At 45.6% G+C, this 12,725-nt stretch overlaps 1 protein-coding gene across 2 annotated transcripts in view; it reads left to right on the top strand.

Annotated features, from left to right (window-relative positions):
- ELFN1 (extracellular leucine rich repeat and fibronectin type III domain containing 1) overlaps positions 1-11,210 on the top strand; it is a 197,429-nt gene extending 186,219 nt beyond the window's left edge. For both annotated transcript variants that reach the window (XM_069084816.1, XM_069084815.1), the window contains exon 4: positions 7,421-11,210. In XM_069084816.1, the coding sequence (XP_068940917.1) occupies positions 7,866-10,265 (2,400 nt within the window). In that variant the 5' untranslated portion in view covers positions 7,421-7,865 and the 3' untranslated portion in view covers positions 10,266-11,210. The remainder of the gene's footprint in view (positions 1-7,420) is intronic.
- The last annotated feature ends 1,515 nt before the right edge of the window (positions 11,211-12,725 follow it).

Genomic DNA, 12,725 nt, shown 5'->3' with positions numbered 1-12,725 from the left:
TGACACTTGTACCCTACCAACCAGTGTTTTTAGTAGAGGTAAAGGTAAAAATGACACTGAAGTGTATAAAAATGGGAAAATCAACCTTATTGAACCATATATATGTACAGGAGATCCATGCTGGAGTTGACACAATTGTGGGCACATTGAAAGATAAGATATACAACATATCTGAAAGAGGGAAAGTTACCAAAGATACGGGGAGAAAATCTTTAGCTTTCCTTTGACTTATATGCCTAGTGTCCCATCTATACAAAATCTTTGAGTGTGTTGTCAGTAGGTGAATTTAGGGCATCCTTGATTTGGGGAGTATTAGTAGAAATTACATTCAGCAATGGATTGACTGAAAGATGTAAGGAATACTAAGTTCCCTTGGTGTTTATTTCTTGTGTACCGCCAAAAAAATCATTTGATTCAGTAAATCAAAATATTACCTTAAAGGCTCTTTTTTCAGCAAGATGTCTCCCATCTGTACATCAGAATCATTCAAGATTGCTTGCAGGATATAACAATAGAGAGAACCATATTCAGCAACATCAGGTGAGACATAAGATAGGGAAATGTGTGTTCACCAAAAGTGTTTGCCACCGATGGAGGAGATCCGATGTAGAGTCCAAGCTGAAGAGGGATTCGCTGTGGATGGTGAGATCCTCCAAATGAAATTGTTCTGATGACATCAAGTTGAGAAAATTGCAGAACCCTCCTGAAAGAGATCTCTAGTCACTCAAAAGAGCTGACTTGACACAGGAAAAGACCGAGTGATTGAAGAATAACTATTGCCCAGATTATAAACATGCATTTAGATGAACAACCTTTGGACTTGTCTGCAGATATTTACACATGGGACACATAGAACAGATGGCCGAGTTGGGCCCAAAGGTGAACCAAAGTAGGATGTTAGGACAGATTGCCTTCTGGAAACTACAAAGCTCCTTTAATGATCCCAAGTCTCCGATGAAGACAAAGGAACAAATTTTTTTTCGTGCTTTTTTGGAGGGGGAAAGGTAGGGCAATTGGGGTTAAATGACTTCCCCAAGGTCACATGGCTAGTAAGTGTTAAGTGTCTGAGGCTGGATTTGAACTCAGGTCCTCCTGACTCCAGGGCCAATGCTCTATTCTCTGCTGCACCTAGCTGCCCCAAAGGAGCAATTTTTAATGCCAACATTTTATTAGTGTTACTGTACAGTTGTGAGGCATGAAACATTACATTATCCAAAGAATTGAAGATGCATATTACACAGAGGGCAATGGAGAGCATATAAATGGTGGGTATAAATGGGCTGCATTAGCTAATCAATGAGAAATTACAAAGAAGAACAGGAGCAAAAGACACCATCAAGGAAAGGGATGTCGATAGAGAAGATGGCCTGGTCACAATGCAAAGGCAAGGGATGAGAGGTGGGCAGCCAAAGGGGTTAGCATCTTCTCAATGTCAGGAGAAAGTGAAAAATGCCTCCAATACATCAAGTGTATTTCCTGGGGAGAATTCAGGACCCCTCAAATGCCCTCAGTCAGTAAATATTTATTAAGCACATTTATTATGGGCCAGGCACTGTGCTTAATCACTGGGGATTAAAAAAAAAAAAGGCAAAAGACAGTTTCTGCCCTCAAGGAGCTCACAGTTTTTTTGGGAAGACAATAAGCAAACAAATGTGTACAAACTTTAACAAAACATACAGAAATGAATGAGAGGTAAGGCAATGGAGGATTGGGAAAATAGAAGATGAGATTTTAGGTGAGAATTGAAGAATAGACAGGGGAGATGAGATGGGAGAGTATTCCAGGTTTGGGAGAGCAGCAGAGAGATGGAGTGCCTTCTTCATCGAACAGTTAAGAGGCTTGTGTTACTACTGGGCTGAAGTATATGTTGGGGAGTAAGGTCTAAGAAGACTGGAAAGGTGAGGTGGGTGGGATGTGGGGCTAGGTTATGGAGGGCTTTGAATGCCAAACAGGATTTTGTATTCGATCCTGGAGTCAATAGGGAGTCATTAGAATTTATTGAATAGAGGGTTGACCTGGTGAGACCTTGTGCTTTAGGAAAATCACTTTGGTGGCTGAATGAAAGATGGATAGGAGTGAGGACAAGACCCACCAACCCGTTATCACAATAATCAAGGAATGAGGTGATGAGGGCATACGCTAAAGTGATGGCAATGTCAGAAGAGAGAAAGAGTGATGTTACAAAGGTGAAATCAACAGGACTTGGCAACAGTTTGAATATAGGGGGTGAGAGAGAGCGAGGAGTTGAGGATGACATGAAGGTTGCAGACTTCCAGGGGTAAAGGGACAAGAGTCATTCAATATAGGTAGGCATGAATGGGTCAAAATCTGTATCATCAGAGGGAACTTTCAAATCAAGGAGAAATACGATTTGAATCTTCAGCCAGTCATTAATTAAAAATGTCGAACAGATTCAAGGGGCCTAGGGTCTCTTTCTCGAAATCTTTAAACACAAGCTAAATGCATCCCCATACAACGTGTTCCCATCCAGTGTAATTTTTTCCATCATTAGATAGTTATTGAACACCTACTATGTGATAGTCCCTGAGGGAGATTAATTTAGTAACAAGGTTCACATTTATATCATAATTACAGAGTTAAAATATTAATACTTACCTGACCAATGTCATTGTGTAATATTAGCCAAATCTCACTTTGTATTTGCTTTTTAAAAATGGATATATTTTGTTTTTATGGTGTCTTCATTGTGACCTTTTATAATATTTATGGCTTAGTTCCCACAGATCCTACTTTCCCCATAATGTTATTTTGTCAAATTTCCTATTTTTACAGATCCAGTTAATGACATTAGGCAGGGCACACCTGTATCCATCTCTAAGGACATGGCTTAATGCAATTCATTCCTGAGAACAAGAACGGTTAGATGACCTTGAAGCCTGTTTCAGACTTCGGTAAAACTAAAGAATACCTGGGAACCCATCACACAGATTCATGAACCTCATGTTTCTATTTTTGTCTTATTGATGCTTTATGCTTTTACATCACATCTATTTCTGGCTATAACCCCTCCTCCTCTACCCCAAAAGTTTCCCCTTATTGTTGGTGTTCATTTTTTTAGAAGTTCAACAAAATGAACTAATATATCACTCTGTCTGACATTCTATTCCCATAAGCACCCAATCTCTTCAACAAAACTGGGGAAGCCAATTTACTTGTTTCTTCTCAGGGGCCAGGCTTGCTCATTATAATTACGCAGCACTAAGTCTCATTTTTTTGTTTCTTCATCTATATTGTTGTAGTCATTTTGTATGTTGTTTCCCGATACTGACTTAGCACAGAACCTGGCATGTATAAGTGCTTATTCCCCTCCCTGTTCTGCTTAGTTTCACTCTCTATCCATTCATTTAGGTCTTAGCATGTTTCTCTGAACTCCTCACATTCATTGTTTCTTATGGTGAAATAATGTTCATGTACCACAGTGATGCATCCCACAGATAGTATATATACATATACTTTGTTTCCAGTTATTTGCTATCACAAAAAAAATGCTGCTGTAAATATTTTGGCATCTGTGGGACCTTTATGGCTTTAACCACCTACACATAGTAAGTGATTAAAAATGCTTTTTAATTCATTAATTCTTTGGAAAACATGCCTGGTAGGAAAAGGGTGTCCTAAGGGTATGGACATGTTAGTCTCTTTTTTCACATAATTATAAGTTCTTTTCAATAATGCTTGGATCAGTTCACAGCTCCATCAGTGTTTCAGAATACTCATTTTTTCACAGTCCCTCTACATGAATTATTTCTGGCTTTATCATCTTTGTCAATTTTGTAGGCGTAAAGTGAAATCTCATAGTTGTTTTAATTTGCATTTATTTTTATTAGTGATTTGAAGACATTTTTATACTATTATTAATAGTTTGCAATTGACTCTTGGTCTTATATATTTATGTGAATTCCTCATGTATCTTGGATATCAGAGCCTTATCAAAGAGATCTGATGCAGGGATTTTTTTTCCAATCAAGGTCCTCCTTTCTTCTGCTAGCTACATTAATTTTGTTCATACAAAAACTTTCCCATAGAAAGCATGCTTTTCCCATTTTTGTTTTATCTAAGTCTTCTTGTACAAAATGACTAATATGAAAATGTTTTACACAATTGCACATGTATAACCTTCATCTCATTGCTTACTGTCTCAGGGAGGGAGGAGGGAAGGATAGAATTTGGAATTCAAAGCTTTAAATAAAAATGTTAAGAAAAAAACTTTCCCATTTCATATAATTTAAATGGTCTTTTTTCTGATTTGTGATCTCCTCTGTTTAAGAGTTCTCCCCTTAGGCATAGTAGTAAGAGGTATTTCCTTCCATTTTTCCTTCATTTTTAAAAAAATTACATGGCCTTTTTTTTTTTTACTTAAATAATTTAACCACTTGGACCTCATTGGGGTATATGGTATAAGATGTCATCCTTTCTAAGTAGCATTCATCCCACAATTATTTTCTGCAGGATGGAGATCACATGACACATTCCTTTTGCCTCTGGATATATACAAGGAACCAATCAATTCAACTAGAGTCTGGGGAGACAGACACTATCAAGTTCAAATCTCAGTTTTGTTATGGATGATAAGAGCATTTATATAGAAATTTTAAAATTTCAAAAACACTTTACATACATTATACTATTTGATCTTCATGACAACCCTGTAAGGATTATAATTAGGATCATAACCATTTTACAGATGAAGCAAATGAGGCTTAGATGGATTTACACACATACACACTTTTTTTCTGTCCAGGTGGTCTATAATATAATTGATGACAATATTACTTTTGTTTGTTTCTCTGTTGATCTTCACCCAGATGATTTCTGCCATGCTCCCCTCTTCTCCCATTCCTGCAGTTCCCCGAATCATCTTTTTTTTTTTTTAGGGGGGAAGGCAAGGCAATTGGAGTTAAGTGGCTTACCCAAGGTCACACAGCTAGTAAGTGTCAAGTATCTGAGGCTGGATTTGAACTCAGGTCCTCCTGACTCCAGGGCTAGTGTATCTTTTTCATATACAAGGTTTTGCTCTATCCCCATCCCTTCCCCTTTTTACCCATCCTATTTCTTTTACCCAAGGTCTACCCTACCAGAGCCATAGTCTAGACCGGTGTTTTATGCTTTCAAATCCCCATGATGCTGACCCAGTCCAATTTCTCTCCTCGCATTAGAATCCATAGTTTCTCTTGTTTGTTAATCATACCTTGTACATAGATATCTTATTCCACAGGTTTTATTGCTCGTTCCTTTCAAGGAGCTAAATTTTTAGAATTTGTTTAGTGAGTGACTTATTATTCCAAATGACTAAGCACCTGGGAACCACCTTCAGACAGACCCCTCAACCCTTGAATGAGCTGGTCTCCAGTCCTCTTACCATGCTGGTGGCCCTCTTGTGGCTGCCTTCTAGTTTACTAATAACCTCTCTGAGATGTGGTATCTAAGACTGAAGATCGTATTCCAGATTTTATCTGACCTGACCAGAGTTAAGCAGGGCTTTTCCCTCCTTCACAGAGTCAGGAAGACATGTATTCAAGTCCCAGGCTCAGACACTGTGACCCTGCGAAAATCACTTCATTGGACCTACCTTCATTTCCCCCTCTGCAAAATGAGCACAATAATAAGAACATCTAATTTACAGGGTCGTTGTAAGAATCCAATAAGATAAATATTATATGTCAAGTGCTTTCCAAACATAAAGTGCCATAAAATATTGACCCTTATTATTGTTATTATTTATTATTGTTTCATCTATTAATACAGGCTAGGGTTCAACTTGCTTCCTTGTTTGGCTGATATTCCATGTCCTACCCAGAACTCAAATTGAGCTCCTGCTCTGATCTTTTCCATAGAAACTTTTGTCTAGCTGCAAAAGTCTTTATTTTCCCTGGTCATTTTGAAATGGCTCATTTTGGCAGCAGTTGATGGCAATGGCAATGACAATGGTGAAGCCCACCGCGGTGCCAGTTGTAGTCAAAGTGTTGCTATCAGGGAATGACGGGAATGGTTTTAGTAAAGCTGATGATTATTAGCAATGATGATGATGGTGACAGTGGAGACCTTGAGATGGTCAAGGAGGAGAGTAGTGATTTTATAATATGAAAGCAATGATACTATTGGGGATATATATTGCTTGTGGTGATAGCCCTGTCTGCAGGTGGTTCTCATGTGGCCAGTCATTTGGATAATAAGGCACTCACCAAATAAGGCCCACACCTTTTCATAAAGGCACATAGCTATACAAATCTGTTGTAAAATTTATGAGCCTGCCCCTTGCTCATCTTATAGGTGCTGAAAATGAAGTCTCTGCTTTTGCCCATGTACCACGTACTAAGACTGTGGCAGAAGGATGATGGCCACTGGGCCAAACATTCCCTGATGACAGGGGGTGGGGTTGGTTTGAAGGAAGCATGCTTTGGGGATGTGGCTCCCTATGGAATATAAATTCCTTGAGAGCAGGGACTGGTTTACATTTTACCTTTGTGTCTCTAGTAGTCTGTATATAGCAGGCATTTAATAAATGCTTGATGTATTGGATTGAATTGGATGGTCTTGAAGGAGAGATCAGAGACCTCTACAATCTTTCCTACCATAAAACTTATCTCCTTCATTCAGTATCATGGCCATGGCTGACAAGATCATGGATTTAGAGTATGAAGAGTCCTCAAAAGCCATCTAGCTCAATACCTTCATTGTAGAGATGGAGAAACTGAAGCCCAGAGACTGATCCAAGGTCACACAGGCCCTGGAGCTAGTGACGGAGCTCTGGTGGTCATCTGTGGGGTCAGATCTCTGCATCCTGCATGGAACACACCTTCCATGCCCTCCCATCTAGCTTCTGCTGTGCTCCAACTTGGAGACACCAAGGACCAAAGGCTCATACTCATTCCCGCATCCTAATATCCACCTCTATACCTCTCCAAACCTTTTGCCTCTTTCAAGTCTCCTGCCTTGACTACCTCACCTCCAAATACGCTCTGTCCTCTGAACTTGTACACTTCCTGTCTGTACCACTCATTTAACATCTATTATCAAATAACTTAGATTACTCTGTATTGTCTATTTATGTATGTCCTTTCTCCCCAGTGAGTAAGGCAGTGGAACTGTAATCAGCTCCAATGGGGGGGGGGGGGCAGAAAATCAAATTCTGCCTCAGATATTTACTAATTGTGTGACTCTGGGCAAGTTACTTAACCTTTCTCTGTCTTAGTTTCCTATTCTGTAAACCTGATGACCCATAATGTCTCTTCTAATCCTATGATCCTCTGATCCCTTTGAGGGTAGGGAATGAATCCATTGTTTATCTGCCTACCAGCACTTAACACAGGAAGGGGTTCTCAGTAGACATTCAAAAAACACCCATTGGCCAGTTGTCTGATTAACAGACATATAATTCTGCCCTTTTTCTTCATTTCAGGAGAAGCGACTGACACAAAAGAAGAGCTGAGGGGGGAGAGCCAGGAAGCTAGGCAGATGGAGGAAGAAGTGCAGGCTGAGCTGGACATGGGCATCAACGGGAAGACAAGAAGCGGTAGAAAGTAACTGGAGACGTCCCCAGGGAGGGTTCTCCCCACTGAACACTGCAGCCCTCAGCCCAGTCTGAGACCATGCCTGACGGGACAGGACATCACTGAGCCTCCCACCTCTCCCCCCTTCCCGGCTTCTGCCCAGCCCCCTGTCCCACAGGCTGGACAGAGGGCCACCCTTGTCTTACCCTTAACACACCTCGTCACTCTTGGGACCATGCAAGAGGTGGCTGTTTAAATTCAGAGCTTCCCCCAGCTGCTGGCACCTCACTCCCCTACCTCCTCCCCCCTTTCTAGCAACCTCACCGGGAATCCACCTCTGGGTGGTGCTTCCAGATGGCAGGTTGCGGGTGGGGGGTGCTGTGCGTGTGTGTGGCAGCTGCGTCCCTACTGTACACTGGTGGGCTTGTGAGAGCCGACTGCTGGCTCATCGAAGGCGACAAGGGCTTTGTGTGGTTGGCCATCTGCAGCCAGAACCAGCCCCCGTACGAATCCATCCCCCAGCAGATCAACAACACCATAGTGGACCTGAGGCTCAACGAGAACAAGATCAAGAGCGTACAATATGCCTCCCTCAGCCGCTTTGGAAACCTGACGTACCTCAACCTGACCAAGAATGAGATCACCTACATCGAGGACGGGGCCTTCTCCGGTCAGTTCAACCTGCAGGTCCTACAGCTGGGCTACAACCGTCTGAGAAACCTAACGGAGGGCATCCTGCGAGGCCTCAGCAAGCTGGAGTATCTCTACCTACAGGCCAACCTCATCGAGACGGTCACCCCCACGGCCTTCTGGGAGTGCCCCAACATCATGAACATCGACCTGTCCATGAACCGCATCCAGAGGCTGGACAGTGGCACCTTCACGGGACTGGCCAAGCTCTCCATCTGTGAGCTCTACAGCAACCCCTTCTACTGTTCTTGCGAGCTCCTGGGCTTCCTCCGATGGCTGGCCGACTTCACCAACATGACGCGCACCTACGACCGCATGCAGTGCGAGTCGCCGCCCGACTACTCCGGCTACTTCCTGCTGGGCCAGGGCCGGACCAGCTACCGGAATGCCCTGAGCATGCTGTCCAGCCTCTGCACCGACGGCTCGTACACCGTGGGAGCCCGCTTCGTTCCTGCCCGCTACCCCCCCACCACGCCCCCGCCGGAGGGCCCGTGCTCCGAGGACGACTGCTTCTCGGGAGACGGCACCACGCCCCTCGTGCCCTTCCACACCCCCGCCACCAAGTCAGAGATGCGGCCCAACATCTGGGTGAAGCACCTGACCCACAACTCTGCCACGCTTGGCGTGCAGCTGCCCTCCCCCTTCAGGAAGATGTATGTCCTGGCTCAGTTTGAAAATGGCTTCTCCTCCGACATCACCAACCTGCACAAAGAGCGTGAGGAGATCGAGCTGTCCAACCTCATCACCCACACCAACTACACCTACTGTGTGGTCTCACTGGGCCACCCACTGCGTTACAACCACACCTGCCTCACCATCTGCCCCACAAAGCCCCCGCCGTCGCCGGGGCCCGTGCCCAGCTCCTCCACCGCAACTCACTACATCATGACCATTCTTGGCTGCCTCTTTGGGATGGTGATTGTTCTGGGAGCTGTCTACTATTGTCTGCGGAAGCGGCGGCAGCAGGAGGAAAAGCACAAGAAGACAGCAGGGGGCATGAAGAAGACCATCATCGAGCTCAAATATGGGCCTGAGCTGGAGACGCCAGGCATCGCCCAGCTGTCCCAGGGGCCCATGCTGGGTGGGGAGACCGTCACCCGCATTCCCTACCTGCCCTCCGCGGGTGAAGTAGAACAGTATAAGCTTATAGAAAGCAGCGAGACCCCCAAGACCACAAAGGGCAACTACATGGAAGTTAGGACGGGAGAGCAGCAAGAGAGGCGAGACTGTGAGCTAGCCCTGCCTCCGGACAGCCAGAGTTCTGTGGCTGAGATATCCACCATCGCCAAGGAGGTGGACAAGGTCAACCAGATTATCAACAACTGCATCGATGCCCTCAAGTCCGAGTCTACCTCCTTCCAGGGAGTCAAATCTGGAGCCGTGTCCACGGCTGAGCCCCAGCTAGTCCTCCTGTCGGAACAGATTCCCAGCAAGCATGGCTTCCTGTCCCCCGTCTACAAGGACAGCTACAGCCACCCGCTGCAGCGGCACCACAGCATGGAGGGGCCCCCCAAACGCTCCAGCACATCGTCCAGCGGCTCGGTCCGGAGCCCCCGCTCCTTCCGCTCCGAGGGATCCTCTGCCCACAAGTCGGAGGCGAAGTACATCGAGAAGACGTCGCCCACGGCTGACACCATCCTCACTGTGACGCCGGCGGCCGCCATCCTCCGGGCCGAGGCTGAGAAGATCCGGCAGTACGGCGAGCACCGCCACTCGTACCCGGGCTCTCACCAGGGGGAGCAAGCGCCTCCCCACGACAGCCTGGCTGGCCGCAAGCCTTCCATCCTGGAACCTCTGACCAGACCCCGGCCCAGGGACCTGGCCTACTCCCAGCTCTCTCCCCAGTATCACAACCTGAGTTACTCCTCCAGCCCTGAGTACACCTGCAAGCCTTCCCAGAGTATCTGGGAGCGCTTCAAACTGAACCGTAAGCGCCATAAAGATGAGGAGGAATACATGGCAGCCGGCCACGCCCTGCGCAAAAAGGTCCAGTTTGCCAAAGACGAAGATCTCCACGACATCTTAGACTACTGGAAGGGTGTGTCTGCACAGCACAAGTCCTGAGTCCTCCTCTGTCCTCCCCACACGCCTCCCTCCCCTTCCTCTAGCCTCCCCTCTGCCTTCTAAAACTCGTGATGCTCATTGGACCAAAAGGAACCGAAATCCACAGCAGCTATTTTTAACCCAGAGACTGTCTTTAAAAACACACACACACACACACACACACAATTTTAAAAAAGGATCATGCCCCCTCATTTCCCCCATCGCCCTGATCCTCCACAGGGGACAAGGAGAAGGGAGGGGAGGGGTAATTGAACAACAACAAAATAAAGAAAACATGATGGATGGTAACATAATATATCCAGAGATGACCTCACCTTTGGGGGTGAACACACACACAACACGCACACATACATAAACATACACAAATACACAAGGGACTTCGAAAAACTGTGGCTCAGGGGTGGGGGTGGGTGGGGAGTTTCCTTTTTCTCTCTTTTTTTTTTTTTTTTTTAAAAAAAAAAAGTACTTTAAAAAAAGATATAAAAATAGCGAGTGTGAGGGGGAGAGGTTCGTGATCTGGCCGGCCTGCTGTGGCATCGCATGATTTCTCAGTCTGTGGTTTTTTTTGTGGATTCTCTGTGTCCAGTCTGTCTCCATCGTTCTCCTCCTCCCTCCTCCAGAGTCAACCAAAAATGGGGAAAACTATAGGAAAGGAATCTGAGAAGCTGGACAGAACAGCAGGTGTTTGGGGAGGGCCTCGAATCAGGGGGGTGGGGAATCTTTCAGGTGGGACTTTGAGGTCAGCTGAGAAGCAGCATCTGTTGGCATTTTGGGGGAGGGGGGAGGGCATGGCCAGGGCCATGAGCTTGTGGCTAGAAGCCAGCCCAGCTCCTGTTTGGCCTAACCCTACCCCACATTGTAATCTGTAGTCGTTCTATTGTACAGAGAAAAAAATATTTCTATATTTGCAATGTTTGCTGTAAAACAAGAAAGAGAAAAAAAAAGTACATCTACTAAAAAAAAAAAAAAAACACACAAAACTTACCTGTTTGTACCAGGTTTTAATCATGGACTTTAGAACAGGTTTTTTTTTTCCTGTTTGTTGGGGGAAGGAAGGGGTCTGTTTCACTGGGGGTGAGGTTGGTGAAAAGAAATGGAAAGGAGCCAAGGTTTTCTTCCTTTTCGTCTTAGGGAACGTGAGAGAATCTGTGTGTGGGTGAGGAAATGTATGATGTGGGGTAAGAGCTGGAAAAATCAGGCAGAAGAATGTCCTGTGATTTTGAGAGAATGTACTTCAGAATGTGAGTGTGAGGTCTGAGGATGTGAGATGGAAAGTGAGTGAAGACATGAGTGTGAATGTGGGTGTGAGAAGGAATGGGTGTGTTTGAGAGGGTGTGAAAGCCAGAGCGAATGGAGGGTGTTGGGGGAGGAGTGTCAGAGAATGGGCAATTGGAGGAGAGGCTGATACTGTGGCCCCCGTCTATAGGTTCCTTACCTCTGGACCCGAAGAGCCTAAGCTAGGCCAAAGCCAGAAGGAAGGAGTGGTTATCAAGAGCCCTGCCTTCTCTAACCTCCACCCCTGAAAATGCCTGGGCATCCCCCCCAGGATGCAATGTTTCCTCCCCTCTAGAACCTGCCTGATTTGGATGCTGGTGGCACAGATCAGGGGAGTGGCCAGCAGAAAATTCTGTCTAATGGGGCCCTAGAAATGATCAGAGGGTGAATTGGGGCCCCCGAGGAAGGCTTGGACATGTCCCAGTGAGGCAGTACTCCCAGGTGCACCAGGCTGATGATGGCTCTGGTGACAGGGAAGAGGAAGGTTAGGGCTGGGCAAGACCTTACTGCCCCTACCCTATTGGACTCACATATTCCAATAGACTTTAAAGCTCACTTAGGACTGCCAGAGACCTTAGAAATCATCTAGTCTCACCTCATGTTGCAGATAAGAAAACAGGTGCCCAAAGAATCACACAGGTGGCAGAGACAAGATTTGAACCCAGATCTCTGACTCCCGCTCTTGACCACGGTGGAATCTGAATCTGTTCTGCTAAGGGGAGCATAGCAAGGAGCTCCAGAAGGATCTGGAACCTTCCTAATTTGCGTTATTTTCACCAAGACTCCTCTCTTGGCTTAGCCTGTAGGCCATCACCTATACTATCCATTCTCCAGCCTCCAGGAAACACCATACTGATGTGATTTTAGAATGATAGGCTGGAATATCTCCCTAACAGCTCCCCTGAATGTCTCTGGGTACAAGGTCAAGCACGGTCATGTGTGTCTGTGTGTATGAGAGACAGAGAGATGAATAAGTGTTTGCTAGGAGCCACACACCATGGGATACAAACACACAAAAGACAGTCCCTGCCCTCCAGGAGGGAATTACAATGGAGGGAAATGCTACACAGAAAGGGGAGAGCATCTGCAGGGAAGGAGTGACACAAGATGGGCCCCATCAGAAACGGTGCAAACCGTGGTCTCCTGACTCAGTCCAAGTCCGAGGCTCTTTCCATTCTAATACAC

This window comes from Petaurus breviceps, unplaced genomic scaffold (genome assembly GCF_028583685.1).
Source record: "Petaurus breviceps papuanus isolate PSGF00001 unplaced genomic scaffold, PetGlider_PUasm1.0 175, whole genome shotgun sequence".
NCBI classification, from domain to species: Eukaryota; Metazoa; Chordata; class Mammalia; order Diprotodontia; family Petauridae; genus Petaurus; species Petaurus breviceps.
The sequence above is the reverse complement of the archived record's forward strand: the minus strand, read 5'-3'. Positions and strand labels throughout refer to the sequence as shown.